We start from the raw sequence: 27,428 nt of genomic DNA on the forward strand, positions 1-27,428 counted from the left end.
ACATGTTTTAGGACTCACTGAAACCAAATTAAATGCTAACCACAATGATATCTATTTCACTGTCAAGGCTACAATAAACCATTTCGTAGGGACAGAGAGACAGCAGGGGGGGGGTCTTGTTGTATACATTAGGGAAGATGTAAATGTAAAAAGGCGACTTGACTTGGAGTCACATGAAATTGAGAGTATCTGGGTGGAAATTTTTCAAAATAATGCAAAATCTTTCCTAGCTGGTTTCATTTATAGACCACCTTCCTCCAAAGCATTTTGGAATGATAACTTTTTGAAACAAATAGAAAATGTTCTAGCACAGGAGAAAGAAACATATATACTCGGAGATATAAATAAGGACCTTCTCAATACTCAAATAAGGAACAACTGGATGGAATTTATTGAATCATTAGGCCTAGACCAGCTGGTAAATGAGCCTACAAGGGTAACAGAAAAATCAAGCACTCTTATTGATCACATTTATACTAACCTACCAGACAATGTGGCTTGTGTTAATGTACCAAATGTTGGTCTTAGTGACCACTATCCTACTTTTTTGACAAGAAAGGTTAAATGCAAGAAAAATAAGAAAAATACACATAAAACGATCACTTACAGATCGTTCAAAACTTTTAATGAAGAACAATTTCTCAGTGACCTATATAAAGTTCCATGGAGTATGATCCAAAATTTGGATGACATAGATGAAGCCATGAGGGTGAGGACTGACTTATATATGGATGTAGTATCTAAGCGTGCACCACTGAAAGAACATCGAGTAAAGACTGATATTCAACCTAATTGGCTTACTACTGAAATCCTAGATGCTATGAAAACACGAGACAAATTCAAGGCTATGGAAAACCATGCACAATATAAAGTATGGAGAAATAAAATAACAAGTATGATCAAAAAAGCTAAAAAAAACTTATTATCAATCATTGCTTGAAAACAAAAAGATCAACACAAACTCCATTTGGAAAGTCTTCAATGAACTCACTGGAGGAACGCACAAAAAACAGACAAATAAAATTCACTCACTTCTGGTAAATGACACCATAGTCACTGATGAAACTGACATTGCAAATGTTTTCAATGATTTTTTCATCAACATTACCACAACGTTAAAAGAGCCAGTGATAGAAAACAACTTTAATGAACTGAAATAGTTCTGCAGCAGTAAAATCTCAAAGGAGGTATGTTTCTCTATCCCACCAGTGTCAAAAAACTTTGTTAAAAAATGTCTCAGTGAACTTGATACCAATGTAGTAGCGCCTTTCTGATGTCACTGCGCTATGGGGAATTAGTCACAAGCAAGAGGGTTTCTTCTTTTTCTACCTTTAATGATGTATGTTGCCCCTAGTTCTTCATGCTGACTCCCTGCACTATGTTTGACCTGGTTATTTAAACAATCCTAGCGGACTTCAGAGAAAACATTCCCTGAAGACCTATTCTAAACTAATACTCTGGTCTGATTGTGTTAGGTGCAGACCCTTTATCTAACTCTAATCTACATATCACAATGCACAGAATCTAAATTTTGTAATCCAAAATAAAGCCATATATGTACTCTCCATACACACTCTTTTTCCACTGATGCTGTGTGTTAGAATTTACAAAAATATTATTTTGAATATGAAATTACTTGTAAACTTTATCCTTTTGAGCAAATTACTTCAAAATTAAACTATAACTACTCAACTCTATTTTAAGCACTTTATACCTACTAAAAGAGATTCAAATTTCCCTTCAAATGGTCACTAATTTTAATGTTTAAGTATTATGGCAAACTTGCTATAATTGATTTTAATTAGCTTTACAAACACATCTTCCAACTGTCCTACTGACTCCTTTGTTTCAATTTCTCTGGACTGTAACTTGACACCATAGCATTTGAATAGCTGCTGGTAACCTTGTATTGACCCCAAATCTCTGCCTCTAAATCTGACAGTGACTGTAGAGTTACTCTATCATAGACATACTGTTATTAAATTTATGTAGAGAATTTAGAAAATTTATACACAAATATATCTTTCCTTCTAAAACTAATATAAATACCATAGCACCTGAAATAACTAAATTTAGCCCTATAATATGTCCCTCCGGCCCAGCAAAATTCGGTCCCCAAATTTTATAACATACTATTGTTTTTGTCAAATTATTGAATAAATTGGATTTAGACATGTATTTCATAATGTTTTATGTGGCATCAGTGTTCACACACACTTCCTTGCACACTACAAACCTACAAAATCTACTCCCTAAATAGAATTTACATTCCATAGTGCAGGGTATTAAGGTACAAAAATATTGCGATTTATTACAATCTTTTCAATTAGAAACAGAAATAACTTTATAATCCCAAGAGGTCTTATGGATGCTAATTTTAGGTAAATATCTTGATACATGTATATGTAAAATAATTTCAAACACTTAATTATTAATCACACTAATAATCTATATATCATCTTTGTCTACCAAAAGTCACATGAACAACAGTTCCATAAATGTCTGACTTTTCACCAATCTACAGTACTTTGTATAATGTTCCATGAATGTCACTTCGCTTTGAATGTAATCTGCAGGTATCACAAGGATTTCAAGATTTTCTTGAACTGAATAAGAACTGGCACTAACATTGTGCCATAGACTGCTTTTAAAATTACAGTAGTTATTTGTTTGCAAAGAATAATCCATTTGGAATGTGCAACATAGCTGTCAATTGTCCAAGTGTGGGATTTATACATCTGTTCTGCTATACCATAGGAAGGAAGATGTGCAGGATAGATATGGAAGAAAAGGTTGATAGGAAAATATAGCACAGCAAAACAAATATAATGAGTCCACCTTTAAGAACTAATTGATCAAGTCCCTTTGGAATCTTCACTTTGCATACTTTCTTCTCTTTCCTTTTTGTGTCTTTGTTACATGAAATTCCCGGAGCAAAAACTGCGGTAAAGCTTCTTCAGGTTCCCATGTAGTCTTGGGGAAGTCTTGCCATTTAACCCTATAAACACGCTTGCCACGATGCCGACTACAGGCTAGAATTTGATCAACAATACCCCATTCTTCTTTTGACTGCGCTGTTGTAGGTTCATCTGATGCCAAGTGCTTGGAAGATGAATCTGTTGTAGGTGCTGGAATATCAGTTGTCTTGTTGTGTACTGGTTTAATTGAGGGTTTGCTACCAGATGTTTCAGTCTGTAAAGATGTTTGTGTGTCCTTTGGTGTTGTGGTCTCCTGATGTGTAGCTATTTGTGTAGTATGGTCCAAAAACTCGTTTCTGTTGTCAGGGCTGAAATATTGTTTTAGTCTGTTTGCATGGACCAATGATCTTTGTAGTTTGTGATTATCACAATCACGTAACTTGTATGTATGATTGGGCCCAATGTCACTGATATACCATGGTCCTGTCCATTTCTTGTGTAATTTAGATGATCTCCCTTTTGGTACTTTTGGATTGTGCATCCATACTTGTTGTCCTAGTTGGAAAGAGGGTTCTTGAGCATGCGTATCATAATATTCTTTATATTTTTGTTGGGAGTTCTGGATGTTGTCTTGGGCGACTTGTCTAGTTATTTCCATCAGTGTTTTTAGCTTTTGTAAATAGGTTGCTGTTGTGTCCTTTACTGACTTCTCTGTATTTGTAGGATCAGCAAGAGAAACATCTAGTGGAACTCTCATTTCTCTCCCAAAGACTAATTCATATGGAGAGAATCCCGTTGAGTTGGTGCATGGTGTCTTGCGGTAAGCCATTAGGATTCCTGGTAACAAATCGACCCAGTTTTGTTGCGCTTTGTCAATATAGGTACGCATAGATTGGGCTAATGTTCTGTTGAATCTCTCACATGTAGAGTTGGTTTCTGGATGGTAGCTTGATGTATGGAAGCGTTTAATATTCATTTTCTTACAGAGTTCCGATATGATATGCGACAGGAAGTTCTGGCCACGGTCAGATACTAGAGCTGTAGGAGCTCCATAACGGCAAATTATTTCCTTGTACAAAATATCAGCTATTTCAGTCGCTTCTTGCGATTGTAATGGAAATGCTTCCACAAACCTGCTGAAACTGTCCACACACAACAAGATATACTGGTATTTCTCTTTGTTTATTGTTAATGGACCAAGAATATCCATATGCCAGCGTTCAAATACTCCAACTGATGGCATAGGGTGTAGGGGTGCCTTTGTAGAGTGAGATGGCTGTTTGGCTTGTTGGCATTCCTCACAGGTTTTAACATAGTCTTTTATCTGTGCATACATTTTTGGCCAATAGTACCTTGACTGTATTGTTGCATAAGTTCTGTCAAAGCCTTGATGACCTCCTCCAGTTAAGGAATCATGACAGTTATGTAGAATTTCATGGCGTAATCCGGTAGGAATGGCTAACTGTTGTTTAATGCGGATTTCTTTAGGAAGTTTCTTTGCCCGTCTGTCCCATAAATGGTACAGAAGTCCATCAAGCATGGTGTATTGCTCACTTTCAGCCACTGTCCTTGCTGCTTTTGTTGAGTCACTAGGCAGTTGGCCTGTTTCTAGGTAGCACTTAATTGGGGCCAAGTCAGGACACAGGGACTGAGCCTGTTTGATTTCCTCCCCTCTGTTGGAAATGAAAGCTGATACTAGCTGCTTATCTGCTGTCTGGTCTACTATACTGTACACAGAGACTGGTTGAGATTGTACCCTGCTGGGGAAGCATGGAGGGTCACATTCCAAGGTCACCATTGAAGGTTCATTGTTGTTTATAAATAAAATACTCAAGTCAGTTTCATGGTCACTATAAGCAGTGTCATTGTTGTTTATTGCTTCTCTGTATGGAATCCTTGATAAAGAGTCTGCGTTGGTATGCTTGACCCCACTTTTGTGAATGACTTCATAATTAAATCCCTGTAATAACATACTCCAGCGACCCAAGCGTCCTGTTGGATTTTTAATGTCCTTAAGGTATTTTAGGGCTGCGTGATCCGTGACCACAGTGAATTTCTGGTGTTCAAGAAAGTGTCTATAATACCGTACTCCTTCTACTAGGGCTAAACCTTCTCTATCAGATACACCCCATTTTGTTTCAAATATACGAAGTGCTCTGCCTCCGTAAGAAATTGGATGTTCCTTGCCCCGGTCGTCTTTTTGACTGAGAATGTAAGATATGGCTTGTCCCGAAGCATCTGTTGAGAGAATAAAAGGTTTGTCCATGTTTGGGTAAGCTAAGACAGGTGTTGAAGTCAGAGCTGTTTTCAGTTTGTTAAAAGCTGATTCGCATTTATCAGTCCACTGAAATTTTACATCCTTTTTGAGAAGATTGTTCAAGGGTGCACATATATTACTATAGTTTTTCACAAACCGTCTGTAGTAATTGCATAAACCCAGGAAACTTCTGAGATCTCGTGCATTTTTCGGTCTTGGAAAGTCTGATACTATATTGGTCTTATCCAAGTCCACTTCTACTCCATCTTTGGAAATAACGTGTCCCAAATATTTGACTCTTTTTATTGCAAACCGACATTTTGAGGGTTTCAATTTAAGATTGGCTTTACGCAGTCTATCAAATACTTCTTGCAAATGAGAGAAATGTTCCTCTAAGGTGCGACTATACACCAGCACATCATCAATGTAACACAGAACATGTTTATAGGCTATACCTTGCAATAGTTTTGTCATGGTAAGCTGGAAACTCATGGGTGAATTGGACAATCCAAACGGAAGCTTTTTGAATGCATAACAACCATCGGCTATGACAAATGTACTCTTTTCTCTAGTTTCTGGATCAAGCTTGATTTGCCAGAAGCCAGAAAACATGTCCAGCACTGAAAAATATACTGCGGAAGATTGGCCTATGCTATCCATCATGTCATCAAAACGTGGAAGAGGAAATACTTCTGGTTTTGTAAGCTTGTTTAGTTTCCTGTAGTCAACAGCGAATCTGTATTCTCCTGATTTCTTCTTCACAAGAACCACTGGACTTTGCCATGGTGATGTAGATGGTTCAATGATATCGTACTTTAACATTTCTTTAACTTGTCTGTCAATTTCTGCCTTTTGTATGGGGTTGGTTCTGTAGAACCTTTGCCTAACAGGTTTCTCATTTCCGGTGTCAATTTTATGTTGATAGATATCTGTACATCCTAATTCTGACAAGTCCACCGCAAACACATCTCTATTTCTCCCAATAAATTCCTGGAAATACAATTTTTCATCTGAAGTCAAATCAGAGTCTGACAAATCAAAGCCAAGGTCTTGTGCAAGTTTTACAAATTTATCCCTTTCAGAACTGTCAGCTGTGTGTGTGCAGTTCACAGTAGAAGGCTCTTCTGGTAATATATTAGGTTCATAATCAGGCTGTGTAATGTCATCAGTTTCAAGAATTTCAACAGTTGCTACTGTTTTACCAGGTCTTAAGCTTATATCTTTGTTTGTGGGGTTTAGTAAACGAAATCGTCCTCTGCCTCCTTGAACTTTATCTATCGCTCTTGCACCAAGTAACTGGGTTGTGGAGGGTAAGTGTGACACAGGTTGTAACAATATATTGTCCCTTGGGCAGTTTTTAATTTCCACTGGAATCTCACATTCAGATTGTGCCGGCACTACAATCCTGGCAACCGTTCTAGCAAGGCTTATTTTCTGTTTACGTTCACTTTTTAAGGCAGACACTGTTAATCCATCATACAGGGATATTGTTTTAGAGTTCAAGTCTATTGTTGCTCTCTTGCTTTCTAAGAAGTCTATGCCCAGAATAAGGTCACAATGTAAATGTTTAAAAACATGGAAACTGTGTGGAACTGTAAGTCGGTTGATTTTGAGGTCTAGAGTTACACATCCAATAGGCTTTTGTTGATCGCCATTAACCCCAATGATGAAGGGAATTTTGGGTGGTTCCAAATCAAAATTACTGTCCAAACACTGCAGTTGTCTGCATGAAATGCATGAAAGTGCTGCTCCTGTATCAATTAGTGCTGTTGTTTTTGTGTTATTGATAATCAGTGCTAAGTGATTTCTGTTAATGTCAGATGTGATTGTATCCTGTATGCTACTGAGATTTGATTGCAGCATTTTCTGACTGTGATGGAATTTTAATTTCTCTAGTCATGTTGTTGACTGAGTCCGTGAAGCTGATCTGCACACTACCGCAAAATGGTTAAATTTTCCACATTTATGGCATTGTTTGCCATTTGCTGGGCATCTCTGCTTTGCGTGACCAGGAAATCTTCCACACCATCCACAAACCTCTGGTTGCTGCCTGGTGTGGTTGTTCCCTTGTCCCCTTTCTTTCAATGAATGTTTGAATTCCGGCTTGGATGACACTGCCACTGACATTGCTTCAAGTTTTTCTTCCAGTCTCTGAATAGCTGCTACAAGTGTTTGTTGCTCTTTAGTGCTGTCTGTCATAGTGACTTCAGCGAGTCTTGCACTTTGACGGAGATCATCAATCGTTTCTGGATTCTGTTGTAAGACGAATTGTCGTATATGTGGCTTTAGTCCATTGATTATGATATGCTTGATTTGTGTCTGTGGTAGTTCTAGCTCAGTTCCCTTAGCAACTATATTTGCAATAAAATCTTCCACTTTCTCGTTTGTACCTTGTAATGTTTGATACAGAGCTGCAGTTCTCTGCCACTGCACTCTTTCATCTGGCCCATATCGAATGATAAATTCTTTCTGGAGCAAGCTCAAGTCATCCTTTATATTTTGTGCCAGTGACATATACCAGCGCAATGCGTTATCTGTTAACAGTAGTGGTAGGGTTGCTTTTGCCTTGTTGTCATTTAGTCCCTTAGTTGTTGTAAGAAGTTGGAAACGTGTCAACCATAACTTTGCATCTTGGCTTCCATCACCCGAAAAAGGTGGCATGAGACTGAAATCCATGCAGCTTCTATCCATTTTGATGCAGTAGAATCACAAGAATCAAAGGCACATATAGATCTCTAATGACAAATTTTTACCTGACAGATCACTTCGTAAAATTGTAGAATAAAGTGCAAAGAAAGGTCCTAAAGATGAATATACCAAAATTTTGCTACTTAACTTTCGTATGGAGTCAGCACAGTCTAAAATAAAATAGAATTCCCCAAAATCCAGTAAAAAGTTTTGGAATACAATTTAACACAACATTTCCATTTTAAATTCTCCACCAAACTGTAGTAGCGCCTTTCTGATGTCACTGCGCTATGGGGAATTAGTCACAAGCAAGAGGGTTTCTTCTTTTTCTACCTTTAATGATGTATGTTGCCCCTAGTTCTTCATGCTGACTCCCTGCACTATGTTTGACCTGGTTATTTAAACAATCCTAGCGGACTTCAGAGAAAACATTCCCTGAAGACCTATTCTAAACTAATACTCTGGTCTGATTGTGTTAGGTGCAGACCCTTTATCTAACTCTAATCTACATATCACAATGCACAGAATCTAAATTTTGTAATCCAAAATAAAGCCATATATGTACTCTCCATACACACTCTTTTTCCACTGATGCTGTGTGTTAGAATTTACAAAAATATTATTTTGAATATGAAATTACTTGTAAACTTTATCCTTTTGAGCAAATTACTTCAAAATTAAACTATAACTACTCAACTCTATTTTAAGCACTTTATACCTACTAAAAGAGATTCAAATTTCCCTTCAAATGGTCACTAATTTTAATGTTTAAGTATTATGGCAAACTTGCTATAATTGATTTTAATTAGCTTTACAAACACATCTTCCAACTGTCCTACTGACTCCTTTGTTTCAATTTCTCTGGACTGTAACTTGACATCATAGCATTTGAATAGCTGCTGGTAACCTTGTATTGACCCCAGATCTCTGCCTCTAAATCTGACAGTGACTGTAGAGTTACTCTATCATAGACATACTGTTATTAAATTTATGTAGAGAATTTAGAAAATTTATACACAAATATATCTTTCCTTCTAAAACTAATATAAATACCATAGCACCTGAAATAACTAAATTTAGCCCTATAATACCAAGAAAGCTACAGGACTTGATCAGATTGGTCCACGACTCATTAAATCTTCTGCCTTTGCTATTGTAGATAGCATAACATTCATAATTAATTTAAGTATTGCAACCTCATCTGTCCCCAAAATATGGAAAACTGCAAAAGTAACTCCTATTCACAAATCTGGTTCTAAGGATGATGCTGATATTACTACCGACCAATTTCAATACTACCAAACTTGTCAAAACTGATTGAAAAACATGTCCATGACTCATTCATGTCATATTTAACCAAACACTTGCTGTTACACCCTAATCAATCAGGCTTTAGACAGAACCATTCCTGTGAGACTGCCTTGATCTCCCTAACTGATAAATGGCTTCAAGCACTTGACCAAGGTAGAATAATAGGAACTGTATTTGTAGATTTCAGGAAAGCTTTTGACATGGTGGATCATGAAATCCTTTTGAAGAAACTGAAAATCTACCAGTGTGATGAAAGAACAATTAGATGGTTTACTTCGTACTTAAATGAGAGAACACAACATGTTTACATAAATAATGTCCTGTCTGAACCTGAAACAGTTAGATATGGAGTACCACAAGGCTCAATTCTAGGTCCACTACTATTCATTTTATTTATTAATGACCTACCACTTTTACTAAGAGACTCAATATCATCTACAGATCTCTATGCAGATGGCACAACATTGTCAGACATCCAAAACACAAAGCATGAGCTCGAAATTTCTTTACAGAATGCACTAAACAAACTGGAAAACTGGTGCACATGTAATGGCATGGTGGTAAATACTGGTAAAACTAAAATATTACTTATCTCAACACGGCAAAGAAGGACAAATCTTGATAGTGATGAACTATGTCTGACATGGAAGGATACAAATCTGCAAATAGTCTGTCATGATAGGCTACTTGGTGTTCTGGTAGATAATAACCTATCATGGACTGAACATATTAAACATACCAGTAAAAAAAAGTCAATTCAAGTTTATGGCTTCTCAGTAGGATAAGACATTTTCTCCCTGAAAGGCACAGGAAACTATTTTATAACAGTTACATACAACCCTATTTGGACTACTGTAGTACAGTATGGGGTAATTCAAATGATAAAAACATAGCAAAGCTGGCACATCTTCAAAAAAGAGCATTTGGGCTAATATCAATCCAGAAAGAAAGCAAGGAAAGTTTAGCTGGTAGGTTAAAAATATTACCTATTAAAGACCGAATCTGTTTGAGAAAAGCCAAATTAATGTACATGATATCTCAGAATAGTGCTCCTGAATATTTACAATCACTATTCCAGTATAGGCTACCTGGTAATACTCCCCACCTGCGATCCATGTTTACCAAACAGTATAAAATTCCCAAACCAAATAAGGAGTTATTTAAAAAAAGTTTCCAATACTCTGGAACTCTGCTCTGGAATAGTATTCCAGCTGAGATTAGAAATGCCCACTCTATTTCCTTCTTCCAAACCCAATATATCCAGTAGCTTCAGAGATGCAGCTTAAATAAATGAATTCCTTTGTATGAGGGCCTCAAGGTAGATTAGTTTTTAGCTAATTGTGTTACCCTCTTTAAATAAGGTCATTATTATTTATTATTATTATTATGTTATGTATAAGCCTATCATGTGCTGAGTAATGGCGTTAAACCCGTCAACTCCAGATAGGGTTAGGGTTAGGGTTAAACCCGTCAACACCAGATAGGGTTAGGGTTAGGGTTAGCATTAAACCGGTCAACACCAGAAAGGCTTAGGGTTAGCATTAAACCCGTCAATACCAGATAGGGTTAGGGTTAGCATTAAACCCGTCAACAGCAGATAGGGTTAGGGTTAGCGTTAAACCCGTCAACACCAGATAGGGTTAGGGTTAGCATTAAAGCCCTCAACACCAGATAGGGTTAGGGTTAGCGTTAAAACCCTCAACACCAGATAGGGTTAGCGTTAAACCCCTCAACACCAGATAGGGTTAGGGTTAGCGTTAAACCCCTCAACACCAGATAGGGTTAGGGTTAGGGTTAGCGTTAAACCCCTCAATACCAGATTAACCATTCATCCACTGATAATACACCCTAGTTTTCACATTTTACTAATGACAGTGCATCTGTGCTGCACTCAACTGTCACGTACTGTGTTATGTAATGTTTCTTGTGCCATGTCACTTAAACGTGAAAACCAAAATTTGGTAATTACACATGGTAATTTTAACCATAAATGTAATGTGAGCATCATTTTTAATAATTATACAGAGTAAATTTATTCTGAAAATCCCAATTTAGTAATTACACGTGGTAAATTTAAAACCTATTCTTCCTGATTCCTAGGAAGTCATGCTAAAAGTGGTGTGATACCTGTTAAAAAACACATAACTATTAGGTACACATACACTGGCACTGTACAATGGCAGACTGGTAGAGGCAGACCATTAGAGGCAGTTATTGATTTTTCATGCAGTTCCATCCTGGAAAATAGTTCTGGTTAGTGGGCCAGTACTAGAATATTCTGAACACTGTAAGCATTACTGTTTGATTCTGCTATGGCTTACTATCCAATATATAATATGGTATTGATCCAGTATATAATACCCTATTGATCCAGTATATAATACTGTATTGATCCAGTATATAACACCCTATTGATCCAGTATATAAAACCGTATTGATCCAGTGTATAATACCATATTGATCCAGTATATAATACCGTATTGATCCAGTATATAATACCGTATTGATCCAGTATATAATGCCGTATTGATCCAGTGTATAATACCGTATTGATCCAATATATAATACCATATTGATCCAGTCTATAATACTGTATTGATCCAGTATATAATACCATATTGATCCAGTGTATAATACCGTATTGATCCAGTATATAATACCGTATTGATCCAATATTGATCCAGTGTATAATACTGTATTGATCCAGTGTATAATACTGTATTGATCCAGTATATAATACCGTATTGATTCAGCATATAATACCGTATTGATCCAGTGTATAATACCGTATTGATCCAGTATATAATACCGTATTGATCCAGTATAAACCCATACTTGATTGAAAATAACCCACCTCCCCTCTTGCCGAATTCCGCCATAAAAATTGATATTTTCATCAATCTCTGTGGTAACATTCAATTTTAAGTCTGTAGAAAAATGTTTAGAAAAAGTTTGACTTGCATGTTCTTGAAGACCATTGTCCACTATGTGCTGTTTTATAGATTACAGATTCCTAAAGACCATTGTCCACTATGTGCTGTTTTATAGATTATAGATTCCTAAAGACCATTGTCCACTGTGCTGTTTTATAGATTTCAGATTCTTAAAGACCATTATCCACTATGTGCTGTTTTATAGATTTCAGATTCCTAAAGACCATTGTCCACTATGTGCTGTTTTATAGATTTCAGATTCCTAAAGACCATTGTCCACTATGTGATTCTGTAGATTTTTTAGGGTATTTTTAATGATCATAGTCAACTGTATGTATGTTCTATTCCGCAGAGTTCTGGATGAAACAGTTTGGAAAAAAAGATGTGTGTGTGCATATATAAACCAGACAGCATCTTTTGATGATTTACTAGGTGATACCATTTTGATCAAGCTTTAGCGGGAAGAGATAAAGTTCCTAGTTGTAATATTACCAGAATCTTGAAACACATATAAACCTGTTTGATCAAACAAGGCACATGCAAACCTGTCAAACCCAATAAGGCATATATAAACCTGTGTGATACAATATAAACCTGTGTGATACAATATAAACCTGTCTGAACCAACAAGGCAAAATTAAACCTGTCTGATACAATATAAACCTGTGTGATACAATATAAACCTGTCTGATACAATATAAATCTGTCTGATCCAACAAGGCTATAAACCTGTCTAATACAATATAAACCTGTCTGATCCAACAAGGCACATATAAACCTGTTTGATGCAACAAGGATCATATAAACCTGTCTGATCCAATAAGGCACAATATAAACCTGTCTGATACAATACAAACCTGTCTGATCCAGTTTAGCAGATGTAAACCTGTCTGATCCAATAAGGCACATATAAACATGTCTGATACAAATATAAACCAGTCAGATACAACAAGGCACATATAAACCTGTCTGATACATTAAGGCACATATAAAACTATGATACAATAAGGCACAATTATAAACCTGTACGAGACAATACAAACCTGTCTGATTCAACAAGGCACATATAAGCCTGTCTGATCCAGTAAGGCACATATAAAACTGTCTTATCCAGTAAGGCACATACAAGCCTGTCTTATCCAATAACGCACATATAAACCTGTCTGATACAATAAGGCACATATAAACCTGTCTTATCCAATAAGGCACATGTAAACCTGTCTTATCCAATAAGGCACATACAAACCTGTCTTATCCAATAACGCACATATAAACCTGTCTGATACAATAAGGCACATATAAACCTGTCTGATACAATAAGGCAGAGCCAAAATGTTGATTTGAAAATGAAAATGTAATTTTAAAAAGTTTACACTTAGAACAGTTAATTTTGTTATTGACAGAGATGCATACAAAGATGAGGGGAGTTCTTTCAGCAGATGCAAATCAACCCATTTGTGTGCATTGAAGACTCCATTTATTGTTCATTAAGTATGCAATGCATATCTGTATTTTTTGTAACTCTTGCTTCATGATTGTACTGGGACAAACCATAGGACATTCTGCAAAAGCCATCAATCTCAACTGCAGCAGAAGAGAGAAAAGACACAGAAAGCAGTATTATCTTGCATGGGGTAACTGCTTTAGTTTTTGTTGTTCCGTTGGGATTGGGGGAGGGGGTAACTGTATTAGTTTGGTGTTCGGTTGGGATTGGGGGAGGGGGCAGTCTTTATAATATGTCTGATCATGTAATGCTTGGTAAAGAATATAGTGTTGTAAATTCAATGTGGATGAAAACAATTAGGTAAGAGCCAGTGTTCATAGTGGTTCTTAATTTCATGGTTAATGTGGGATAATGTTATTATGCTTATAATTAAAGCAAAAATAGTTTGTTTACTTGGGATGTTGGACATGTGGTTAAGTTTTGATTTGCTTCTTCAACAGTATGTTGAGTTTAACATGCTGTCATTGAGAACGGTGGCTACTTCAGTATTTTATACAACATCAAGGGGACAAACAACATGCCATCATTGAGAACAGTGGCTACTTCAGTATTTTACACAACATCAAGTATGAATATTAATAATAAATATACATGTATCAAGAATTGGTATTCAGTTTATTTTCCAGCTTTACAATAAACTTGCAGGCAAGGGAAGAGCCATGAAAAGCCCTCTTTTTTCAGAGTAAAGATTTTGTCTTATGCCCACTTTTATATTGAGCCAAATAAAAAAATAGGTGTGTTTCCTATTCCACTGGTTTTATGATTAGGATGGGTCGGTATTTTTAAAAAAAAACATTATATCATATCTATTATAATATTTAGTATATATAATGTACTAAGTTCTTCAAATTACTGGGTAAAACTGGCTCAATTAGACGCATAAATCGATTTTAAAAAATTTGGGTTTTGTTTTTTCTATGGGGGGAAAGTACTAGGGTCGGCAATGAGAAACAGGGATAGTTGGCTGACGGGAAACACATATATATTTTTGACCTTAAGTGTGTTGAATTCCGAGTTTTAGGAAATGTGATTAGTTGATTGGTCCTTTCTGCAATTTCAAGTGGAACCAAATGCTATGTTAATGTCATTGAAAGTGGTGCTATGTATGTTGGGAATTGATATTCAGTTTTTAGAAGCTATTCATATCCTTCAGCAGTAACATCTGCTATGTATATATACAAGATGATGCTTCCTTTGGGGCATTCATACAATTGCAGATTGGATTGTCCAAGAATTTTATTTAATAAAAAAATAGTAAGAAATTATTACGATATTAAATTTTTAAGAAATTTTGCACGAGTGAAGTGACAGTAAATGATTTTAATGGGTTTTTTTTTGTTGTCTTATACATGTTAGGCCAAAAGCTTACAAAAAAACAATGGACCTCTTCCAAGCATACTTTGGATCGATGGATAGGGGTGGGTAGCATTATTGGAGTAAGCTGGTGGCAGAGTAAGTATAAATGCCCACAAAGACTTCACGCCTGATTGTCATTTCCTATCAGACAACAAAAAGATGAGTTTGAAATTGTGATGTGGAGATGGTATAAAGGGCCCTTTTTTGATGGTGTCATATGATTTAATTGTTCTTTAAAGAGTGCTTCCTCAAGCATTCTAACTTATATTAGATTGAGGTCCATTTCATCTGGTTGCAGTCTCAGCAATGGTAGCTGTGAATGCTGAAGTCAGTTATTATGTGCTTCTTTCCTTTAAAGAAATGAAATCACATTTGGTCATATCTTTTCAGATTTTTATTTTGTACAATGTATGGAGATTTTATTTTGTACACCGTAAAGAGATTTTATTTTGTACAATCTAGAGATTTTATTTTGGACACTACAGAGATTTTATTTTGTACACTACAGAGATTATATTTTGTACAATGTACAAAGATTTTAATTTGTACACTGTACGGAGATTTTATTTTGTACAATGTATGGAGAATTTATTTTGTACACCGTAGAGAGATTTTATTTTGTACAATGTACAGAGATTTTATTTTGTACACTGTACGGAGATTTTATTTTGTACAATGTATGGAGAATTTATTTTGTACAACGTAAAGAGATTTTATTTTGTACAGTGTATAGAGATTTTATTTTGTACACTGTACAGAGATTTTATTTTGTACACCATACAGAGATTTTATTTTGTACACTGTACAGAGTTTATTTTGTACACTGTACATAGTTTATTTTGTTCACTGTACCTCATTTAGCAGTGCTCTTATCCTTCTAAAGACAGTTTTTAAAATTTGAAGAATTTGTATTTTTGAAGATGAAAAAGTTCTATATTGTCATGACCTTGTGAAACAGACCAGTCCTTATACTGTCAGGCCTTTTTTTCCAGGTTTAACATTTTGTTTTTATTTGATTTATAATTTAAAGTACACTCTTTTTATTCTGTTTATTTTGCACCAACTAAAATCAGAATTATATGTTTCCAGTGTGTTTACTTTCACATGTAGCTTCACTTGATTGGCAGGTTTAAATTACTGATATCAGAGTACCGAATGGTGAGAAGCAACATCTAAACTTAATTACTACTGTATGTACTTGGAGTAAAATTTTGTTTTTCTGAACATTTCACAAACTTACAATTTTACCCGTGTACTTATTTGTAATAGGATGTTAAATGGAAAGGTTTGTAAACGGAAAAATGTGAGCTACCGTAGTCATAAAAGTGAGCATTGTAGACCTTCATAGATACTTATTATAATGGTAAATATATTTGAGGGTCTTTGGACAGGTCGATTTTGAGCACTCTGCAGTTAGGATTTGCTGTAGTCTTATTTTTCTCCCTCTTACTCAAAACTTGGCTAGAAATAAACTGAATCACTATGAATGTACAGTTGAGTGGCTGATCTGTGCAACTTTGAGAAAGTCCCTTGATACCAATGCTAACTGGAATTTAATTGATAACCTTGGCCTTTCCATTCAACCACTGTAATCTCTGCAAACAAATTATATAGAGATGTCTGATTGATCATTTGGAGGGTGGTGGTGGCTTGCACCTGTAACCTGTTATAGTAAGCCTAGAAATGTTTGAAATGCTAATGTGAAATTGTGAGTGGTTCAGGAACAGGTGTACCTCATTTTTATTAGAGGTGAGAGTGATAAATTATAACATCCAATTGAGAACTGTTTACTTTCACCCAAATAGTGAGCATCTTTGTTAAGGGTTAAGGCCGGGGTTAAGGCCCTCTTGACAAATGTAATTGATCACCTATAGAATGACAGGTGTTTACTCCTCAGCCATCTGTGCTACTGTTATTTAGATTTTATTACCTGAAGCCAGTGAATTACAGGTGACACCTGAAATATAACAATACAGTAAAACTGACTTGAATGACAACAATTTTAAGACATCACCAGACATCTTGGACTGGATTCAGTCTTAAATTAACTTTAGGTTAAGATTCATCAAGCAGATTTGGTCATTATTGAGACCTGACTGGCTATTGACACGTGACAACTGATATATTTACCCTGTTAATTGACCTGATATATTTACCCTGTTAATTGACCTGATATATTTACCCTGTTAATTGACCTGATATATTTACCCTGTTAATTGACCTGATATATTTACCCTGTTAATTGACCTGATATATTTACCCTGTTAATTGACCTGATATATTTACCCTGTTAATTGACAACTGATATATTTACCCTGTTAATTGACAACTGATATATTTACCCTGTTAATTGACCTGATATATTTACCCTGTTAATTGACTGCAGAGGAAAGTTAATTAGTCTTACCATTCCCTGCAAAACAGGATTTGATCAATCATATTTTGTTATTCACGCTTTACTTGAAAGAGTTAAGTAACACATTTCCACCTACCCTGTAGGACCCCAATAGGAGTCAATTCACAAGTAACACATTTTCACCTACCCTGTACAACCCCAGTAGGAGTTCATTCACAAGTAACACATTTCCACCTACCCTGTAGGACCTCTATAGGAGTTAATTCACAAGTAACACATTTCCACCTACCCTGTAGGACCCCAATAGGAGTCAATTCACAAGTAACACATTTCCACCTACCCTGTAGGACCCCAATAGGAGTTAATTTACAAGTAACACATTTCCACCTACCCTGTAGGACCCCAATAGGAGTCAATTCACAAGTAACATACATTATCTAACCCTATCGAGCGACCATCAGGCTTTTGAACTTGGGCTCACATGTAACCAAATTTTAACTAGGGGTGGTTGCTCAAAGAAGGTTTTCTGTACTTTATTGTATTCAAGGTAAAGTTAAGAAAATTCTGTGATAAATCAGTGATATTCTCAGGGAGATGGGAGTTGGGGCAGAACAAAGTGATCCTAGTACCTACCAGCAGATATGTATGGAAGAACATTGGCACACATTGTAATTAAATGTGTACTGGCCATCATTATAATAAAATGTGTACTGGTCATCATTGTAATCAAGTGTGTACTGGCCATCATTGTAATTAAATGTGTACTGGTCGTCATTGTAATTAAACGTGTACTGGCAATCGTTATAATTAAATGTGTACTGGCCTTCATTGTAATTAAATGTGTACTGGCCATTGTTGTAATTAAATGTGTATTGGCCATCATTGTAAAAATGTGTACTGGCCATCATTATAATTAAATGTGTACTGGCAATCATTATAATTAAATGTGTACTGGCCATCATTGTAATTAAATGTGTATTGGCCATCATTGTAAAAATATGTACTGGCCATCATTATAATTAAATGTGTACTGGCCATCATTGTAATTAAATGTGTATTGGCCATCATTGTAATTAAATGTGTACTGGCCATCATTATAATTAAATGTGTACTGGCAATCATTGTAATTAAATGTGTACTGGCCATCATTGTAATTAAATGTGTACTGGCTATTGTTGTAATTAAATGTGTATATTGGCCATCATTGTAAAAATGTGTACTGGCCATCATTATAATTAAATGTGTCCTGGCAATCATTGTAATTAAATGTGTACTGGCCATCATTGTAATTAAATGTGTATTGGCCATCATTGTAATTAAATGTGTACTGGCCATCATTGTAATTAAATGTGTACTGGTCATCATTGTAATCAAATGTGTACTGGTCATCATTGTAATTAAATGTGTATTGGCCATCATTGTAATTAAATGTGTACTGGCCATCATTGTAATTAAATGTGTATTGGCCATCATTGTAAAAATGTGTACTGGCCATCATTGTAATTAAATGTGTATTGGCAATCATTTTAATTAAATGTGTACTGGCCATCATTGTAATTAAATGTGTACTGGCCATTTTAATCCCTCTGAACTTTTTTCCCCACTGTTATCTATATTTAATTTGTATGGTTTGTTTGATTTTTTTCCTTCCATGTTTATATGTTGTATAGAATTGTATTTTGGACACATTTTGTCATATATTAAATAAAGTCGTTTGTTTTGGCATTAGAGCACATTTCATTGCATTTACAGTGGTGTATTAGTTCGTGCAGTACTATGTTATAATGATGGAACAAGTTTTATATTAGCAATACAGTGGTGTAGTAGTATTTTAACAGGATATTGCTTGGTACAGTGGTATATGAACAGTACAGAGTTCTATTAACACTAAAGTAGTGTATTAACACTACATTGGTATATTAACACGATTGTGGTACATTGTTATTTTAACACTACAATGACATATCAGTACAGTGGTATATTAACAGTGCAAGGTTATGTTAACATTGTGTTATATTAACAGTACAGTGATATTTTAATAGTACAGTGTTATATTAACAGTACAGTGTTCTATTAACAGTACAGTGCCATATTAGCACTACATTGGTATATTAACATGTTGGTGGTACATTGTTATTTTTAACACTACAATGACATATTATCAGTACATTGGTATTTTAACAGTACAAGGTTATGTTAACATTGTGTTATTTTAACAGTACAGTGATATTTTAATAGTACAGTGCTATATTAACAGTACAGTGTCCTATTAACAGTACAGTGCCATATTAGCAGTACTGTGGTACATTAACATGATAATAGCACTGTGCTGTATTAACTGTATAGTGTCTTATTAACAGTACTGTGGTATATTAACTGTACAGTGTCTTATTAACAGTACTGTGGTATATTAACTGTACAGTGGTACCCCATTAATTCAGTCACTTTTCTTGCCTTCCCATTCATATAATGGATGAACAAGGAATGGAAATTATCATATCACTTTTTTCAAAAATATGTTGTGGATGAAACCTGTTCAAAAACATTTGTTCATATAAAAAGACTGGGCTTGAAAACACCACTTGTATTTACAAGTGTTGGCTGAGGTAACTTGTTCACTATGCTTGACCAAGTGGATGAGTGTCATTATAAGCAGATTTTTGTATCATGTACAGTTTAGATGAGTAAAACTTATGTCGGACAAGAAAAGTTGGAAATCACTTTCTCTGCAGAACTAGTATCCAAGTGAAAATCTTTGATATTAATATCATTTGTATTTTCTCTTTCAGGTGACTATGACTCAATAGGCAATTCTAACACTAGTCATATTGGTGGTGGGTACTCTGACATTTCAGCAGGATTGGCCACTAACTCCTTACAGGCTAAAACAGATCCATTCCAGCATGGCTCCAGCTTCATAGATGGGGCAACACCTGGAGGTGCAGTTGGTTTTTACAATGGTTTTGGGCAGGAGGGTTATCCACATGGTGGTACTGTCGAGGGTTATCCACTTGATACTGTTGAGGTTGGTTACACAGATCTAATGACTCAAAGTTTAGATGATGACAGTGATAACACAGGTGGTCTCCTGGACACAATGCAGGAGGGAAACCTCTTAGGAAATTTAGACACTGGTCAAGGTATTGTGGTGAAACATGTTGATGGACTGGACAATGATTATTTCATGTCCACTGGTCAGCCATTACTTGACATTACAAGTCAGAATCAGGACTTCCAGTTACCTATTAGTAAGCAGATGGATTTAAGGGGAGATGCCTCTAATGTCTATTCTGAGAGCTTATGTAATTCCAAAATGGTGAAGGAAGCCAATTTTGAACCTGACAGATCAAAAACTGTTCCGTTGGTAGAAGTAATGAGTTCTAGTTTGTTTGGGAATGATGATTTTGAAGGTTTTTCAACTACAAAAGAAAACATTGACTTGATGAATCAAGAATTTTATGAACAGGAACATCTGCAATCTACTTTGTCTCCAGGTCAGTCAGAAGATGGGTCATCATGGCGACCAGAAATGGATCCAGAGAGGTCAAGAAGGTCGACATCACCTGAGAGGGAGCTTTATGATTCTGGGTCAGTCAGTTTAGGCTTAGGTCAGGATATGACTGAATCATTCTATTCAGATCAAGATTATGGTGGGGTCTTTTCACCAGAAATGGATCAAGAAAGGTCAAGGTCACTATCACACGAAAGGGGCATATATAGTCCTAATATCATTACAGATTCAATGTACAAGTCAGGAGATGTAGGACAAATAGAGCTACAACCACAGGAAATAGCACCAGAAGATCAGACAACAGAACCCTATGAACTGCATCCTGGAGTTGAGACAACAGAACCCTCTGAACTGCATCCTGAAGTTGAGACAACAGAACCCTCTGAACTGCATCCTGAAGTTGAGACAACAGAACCCTCTGAACTGCATCCTGAAGTTGAGACAACAGAACCCTATGAACTGCTTCCTGGAGTTGAGACAACAGAACCCTCTGAACTGCATCCTGAAGTTGAGACACATCAAGAGCATGCTAGTTTAGCTGTTGATGAAAATAAAAGGCCAACCACATTACAGAAAGATACAAAGATACCTTCACCTCAAAAAATGTTTGCAAAGTCAAAAGACACGAGCAGATCTCAGTTGAGATCCCCACAGCTTAGAATCGGACAGATTCCTCGTCCAAAAAGTGCAGTTGCAACTACATCAGATGTTTCTTCTAATAAACCTGAATGGAATACTTATCAGCGAGAGTACGGCCCAGCAACCTTCCCAACACGTAAGAAGGAGAAAGACACCAAAACTCCGACCACCCCTACACGACCTAGCACAGCACCCCTTGAAAGGAAAAAGAAAGGTTAATTTGATGTATTTGCGCTAAGTGCATGCTTTTAGCTACTCTTGTATCTTTAGCTTCTTTGCTTTTTTTGTTTTTTTTATACCATTGCAAAAGGCAGAATCTATCATAATATGTTGTCTGTCTGCAGCCATTTAAATTCTGCACAATAATGTTATTTTTAGCATTAGCAATACAAGACCTGTTGCTTTTGTCCCAAAATAACCCAATTTTATGATGAGAATTCCTCTCCTCCCATTAGTATAAACCAGAAGTTCCAGAACACTGGATTGCCCCTGGGACACCTCATAGACATGTTACCCATGAATACTCCCTTTATTCATTTTACAGCCTCATTGCTGTAATAGCTGTGTTGTTTATGTCCAGGAAGATTTGCCATCACTTCGTGGTTAATGTCTGTGTTGTTTATGCCCAGGAAGATTTGCCATCACTTCATGGTAAATGTCTGTGTTGTTTATGTCCAGGAAGATTGCTATCACTTTATGGTTAATGTGGGGGCCCCGAGTGGTCTAAAGCACTATCCATTGCGGATCACTGCCATCTCACCTCTGTCTGTGTGGGTTTGAGTCTCAGATTTGGCCAGTGTGGGTATGTGAGAAAGCTTGCCAGTAGGTTCTCGTGGATCGGTGGTTCTTTCCGGGGTTTTCCTGGGTTTTCCTCCACCATTAATATTGGCCACCATGTATAGCCTATCATGTGCAGAGAAATGGTGTTAAACCTCACAACAACAACAACATGGTTAATGTCTGTTGTTTATGTCCAGGAAGATTTGCCATCACTTCATGGTTGATGTCTGTTGTTTATGTCCAGGAAGATTTGCCATCACTTCATGGTTACTGTCGTGTTTTTTATGTCCAGGAAGATTTTCTATCACTTCATGGTTAATGTCTGTGTTGTTTATATCCAGGAAGATTTGCCATCACTTCATGGTTAATGACTGTGTTGTTTATGTCCAGGAAGATTTTCCATCACTTCATGGTTAATGTCTGTGTTGTTTATGTCCAGGAAGATTTTCTATCACTTCATGGTTAATGTCTGTGTTGTTTATGTCCAGGAAGATTTGCCATCGCTTCATGGTTAATGTCTGTGTTGTTTATATCCAGGAAGATTTGCCATCACTTCATGGTAAATGTCTGTGTTGTTTATATCCAGGAAGATTTGCCATCACTTCATGGTTAATGTCTGTGTTGTTTATATCCAGGAAGATTTGCCATCACTTCATGGTAAATGTCTGTGTTGTTTATATCCAGGAAGATTTGCCATCACTTCATGGTTAATGTCTGTGTTGTTTATGTCCAGGAAGATTTGCCATCACTTCATGGTTAATGTCTGTGTTGTTTATATCCAGGAAGATTTTCCATCACTTCATGGTTAATGTCTGTGTTGTTTATATCCAGGAAGATTTTCTATCACCTCATGGTTAATGTCTGTGTTGTTTATGTCCAGGAATATTTGCCATCACTTCATGGTTAATGTCTGTGTTGTTTATATCCAGGAAGATTTTCCATCACTTCATGGTTAATGTCTGTGTTGTTTATATCCAGGAAGATTTTCTATCACTTCATGGTTAATGTCTGTGTTGTTTATATCCAGGAAGATTTTCTCTCACTTGATGGCTAGAAAAGCAAATTGCCTCTTGTATGCATATTCTTCAAAAACAATACAATTTTACCTTTGATCCAGTTTTTTCTCTTTTAAATTAATCAGTCTTGAGAGTTAATATTATGCTTTTTATTCTTTTTTTGCTTCACATATTGTTAGTGATTTTAAATTGATTGTGCTTTTATCTAGCTTGGGCAGGTATTTTTTAAAAGATTTTTCATGTCGTTGCATAGTCTGTGGATTCGCCCTGATTCATTACCTATTTTGTGGCTATTTTTATGCTTAGTCACATTCGCCTTGTTTTTTACCATTTTTTATTAGCAATGGGACTGACTGTTGTTTTTTGCAAATTTACTCACTCCTTATCTAGCCTGGTTGACTTGATTTTAATTTACTTAATCCTTATCTAGCCTGATTGAATTGATTTTAATTTACTTAATCCTTATTTAGCCTTGTTGACTTGTTTTTAATTTACTTAATCCATATCTAGCCTGGTTGACTTGATTTTAATTTACTTATTCCTTATCTAGCCTGGTTGAATTGATTTTAATTTACTTAATCCTTATTTAGCCTTGTTGACTTGTTTTTAATTTACTTAATCCTTATCTAGCCTGACTGATTTGTTTTTAATTTACTTTATCCTTATCTAGCCTTGTTGACTTGATTTTAGTTTACTTAATCCTTATTTAGCCTTGTTGACTTGTTTTTAATTTACTTAATTCTTATTTAGCCTTGTTGACTTGTTTTTAATTAACTTAATCCTTTTCTAGCCTGACTGATTTGTTTTTAATTTACTTAATCCTTTTCTAGCCTTGTTGATTTGATTTTAATTTACTTAATCCTTATCTAACCTGGTTGACTTGTTTTTAATTTACTTAATCCATATCTAGCCTGGTTGACTTGATTTTAATTTACTTAATGCATAATTTACTTAAGCCTGGTTGACTTGATTTTCTTTGTATTTTTCTGTACTGAGCTTAGCATTGAATCCTTTTTTTCTTCAAACATTAGTATAGGTACCCAGATAAGGTGATCTTTCACTTTAATTATCATAATTAGCATAGCCATAATCAATTTATTACTTTGTGTTACTTTAAGTTGCATAGAAGCTTTTGTATAAAAATCTTCTTTCCAGCTTTGTTTTTTAGGGTGTAGCTGGATGTGGTCACAGAAAATCGAACTGGTACACCCCACTTGCTTATCTTGTACAGGCAGCAAGAAGACAGATGGTTGCCCTTTCTGCAACCTTTGATCAGATGAGGTCTGGGATTTCTCTGAATGTAGGCGTACCTATAAAGTGAGAAACAAGGTTGCTTGTTTTCTTGAATTTTCACGGTTCTTGTAATCCATGTCTCCCAGTCTTCAGAGGTACTTAGGGTAAGTGAACCCTTTCCCAAAGGGAGTTATAAGTGGGTGGAGAGTTGTTCCTTCCCTATTTGAGAGGAAATGTGAGGGCAGAGAGCAAGTTGCACCCTCTCTTTGGGAAGGAGCAGCACCCTCTTTCGTCCAAAATGGCAAAATGAGTTGTGCTCCCATTTGATGGGGTGATCAGCACCTTCTACTGGCCCACAGCATAATGTGGCTGAAAGTGAGTTGCAACCCTCACCACAGGGGAGCAGTACCCTTTCAGTCCACAAGGGTCCATTGTCAATGATGAGTTCAAGCAGCCATGTGAGCAGAGAGCTCATATCAAAGTCTGTCAGATTTCCTACAGAGTCTTCTAACTGGTCTTTGTCTGGTGTCAGATTTCCTACAGAGTCTTCTAACTGTCATATCAAAGTCTGTCAGACTTCCTACAGAGTCTTCTAACTGTCATATCAAAGTCTGTCAGACTTCCTACAGAGTCTTCTAACTGTCATATCAAAGTCTGTCAGACTTCCTACAGAGTCTTCTAACTGTCATATCAAAGTCTGTCAGACTTCCTACAGAGTCTTCTAACTCATATCAAAGTCTGTCAGACTTCCTACAGAGTCTTCTAACTGTCATATCAAAGTCTGTCAGATTTCCTACAGAGTCTTCTAACTGTCATATCAAAGTCTGTCAGACTTCCTACAGAGTCTTCTAACTGTCATATCAAAGTCTGTCAGACTTCCTACAGAGTCTTCTAACTGTCATATCAAAGTCTGTCAGACTTCCTACAGAGTCTTCTAACTGTCATATCAAAGTCTGTCAGACTTCCTACAGAGTCTTCTAACTGTCATATCAAAGTCTGTCAGATTTCCTACAGAGTCTTCTAACTGTCTGGTGACCAGGTCCTGGTCACTGAGCACTGGTAATTGGAGCTCCTGCAGTACATGAATAGGGATCGATAGAGTCCCAGGGGGACTGGGAATCGGCTCAACAAAACCATATTACTGAAGGAGGTTGGATTGGCATTACCCTATCTGTATTATTCCTCTTAGTCTCTACCGGATATGCAGCCCTTTGCCACAAAAAATAGATTGGGCCTTTCCCTACAGAATATGGGGCCCTCTGCCACAAAAAATAGATTGGGCCTTTCCCTACAGGATATGGGGCCCTCTACCACAAAAAAGAGATTGGGCCTTTCCCTACAGGATATGGGGCCCTCTACCACAAAAAAGAGATTAGGCCTTTCCCTACAGGATATAGGGCCCTCTGCCACAAAAAATAGATTGGGCCTTTCCCTACAGGATATGGGGCCCTCTACCACAAAAAAGAGGTTGGGCCTTTCCCTACAGGATATGGGGCCCTCTACCACATACAAGAGATTGGGCCTTTCCCTACAGGATATGAAGCCCTCTGCCACATAAAAGAGATTGGGCCTTTCCCTACAGGATATGCGGCCCTCTGCTACAAAAAAGAGATTGGGCCTTTCCCTACAGGATGTGGGGCCCTCTGCCACAAAAAAGAGATTGGGCCTTTCCCTACAGGATATGAAGCCCTCTGCCACATAAAAGAGATTGGGCCTTTCCCTTCAGGATATGCGGCCCTCTGCTACAAAAAAGAGATTGGGCCTTTCCCTACAGGATATGGGGCCCTCTGCCACAAAAAGGAGATTGGGCCTTTCCCTACATGATATGGGGCCCTCTGCCACAAAATGAGATTAGGCCTTTCCCTACATGCAGCCATGTACTTCTGGACCATGGCTACAGTGTAATGGGGTAGTTGCTGCATGACGTGGACATACATCTTCTTAGAAAGTTGGGTCAGGTATGTGTATAGTTAGTTTTATTTACCTCTGAGACAACTGCTAAGTGCAGTCCATCAGCTCCTTGATCAGATCCCCCACCCCCAAAGTATACACATGTATTATGCCTCCCAGGAGTTAGAGAGTGCGAAAAAGACATCTTTTCTGTCCTCATTGATGCACATGAGTTAGATACTGAACAGACCAGTGTGGTACCCCTCCCTATGGATCCCTTGCCTCCACTCAACTGTCAGCTAAGGTGGCAAAAAAAAAATATCTGGTCTTTTGATAAAGCCTTTGTCCCAAATTTACAGGTTATAGTGACTTAAAAATTCTCTTCAGCTTGGAGAAACTGTCACTTGAAAGAAGAGGTTAACCCACTTAAGAAGGGTGCAATAGAGAGGATGTTAAATTGCTAATCATGAACTTTCCTGATTCCCAAGAAAGATGGAAAGTCCCATCTAATTTTTGACATTTCATCCTAGAATAGTTGTCTGCTGGAGGAACATCCAAGATGGAGACCATGGCCTCAGTCTGGGATGCCATAAGATTGGGTGGTCTCCATTGATCTTCAAGATATTTATGAGGTACCTTCACATCCCGCTTTTTCCTCCATACAGGCTGTACCCTCAGTTTTGCTTGGAGGAGGAAGTCCTCCAATTTTTTTAGCTCTTTTAATCATTTACTTGAGTTTGTACTAGAATTATGGGAGTAGTTTCAGCTATCCTGTTCTAATGATCGGTTGAAACACTATGGCTATCTATAGTCCCTCAGACTAGATCTGTCTGTCTTGCTGTTGGTCTGTAGTGACCAGCTGAGCCTTCTGCCAAACCTTGAGTTCACTCCATCTCAAGATTTTGTCTATGTACTGATGAATTTCCTCATAAATAGAGGATTAGCCTCTGTTCCTCAGGACAGAGTAGACACGATCATGACACAGGTATAGGCATTGAGAGTAATGACTGTCTTCTCAGCTCATCTTTTCTCTCTC

The 27,428-nt window shown here is 36.7% G+C and overlaps 1 protein-coding gene across 1 annotated transcript in view; it reads left to right on the forward strand.

The window, feature by feature from the left end:
• LOC149791149 (uncharacterized) overlaps positions 1–27,428 on the forward strand; it is a 206,793-nt gene that overhangs the window by 43,566 nt on the left and 135,799 nt on the right. Inside the window, exon 4 of the mRNA XM_089971310.1 lies at positions 20,113–21,687. Coding sequence (XP_089827436.1) covers positions 20,113–21,687 — 1,575 coding nt within the window. The remainder of the gene's footprint in view (positions 1–20,112; positions 21,688–27,428) is intronic.

This window comes from Sinohyriopsis cumingii, chromosome 9 (genome assembly GCF_028554795.1).
Source record: "Sinohyriopsis cumingii isolate HCF-2022 chromosome 9, ASM2855479v2, whole genome shotgun sequence".
NCBI lineage: Eukaryota > Metazoa > Mollusca > Bivalvia > Unionida > Unionidae > Sinohyriopsis > Sinohyriopsis cumingii.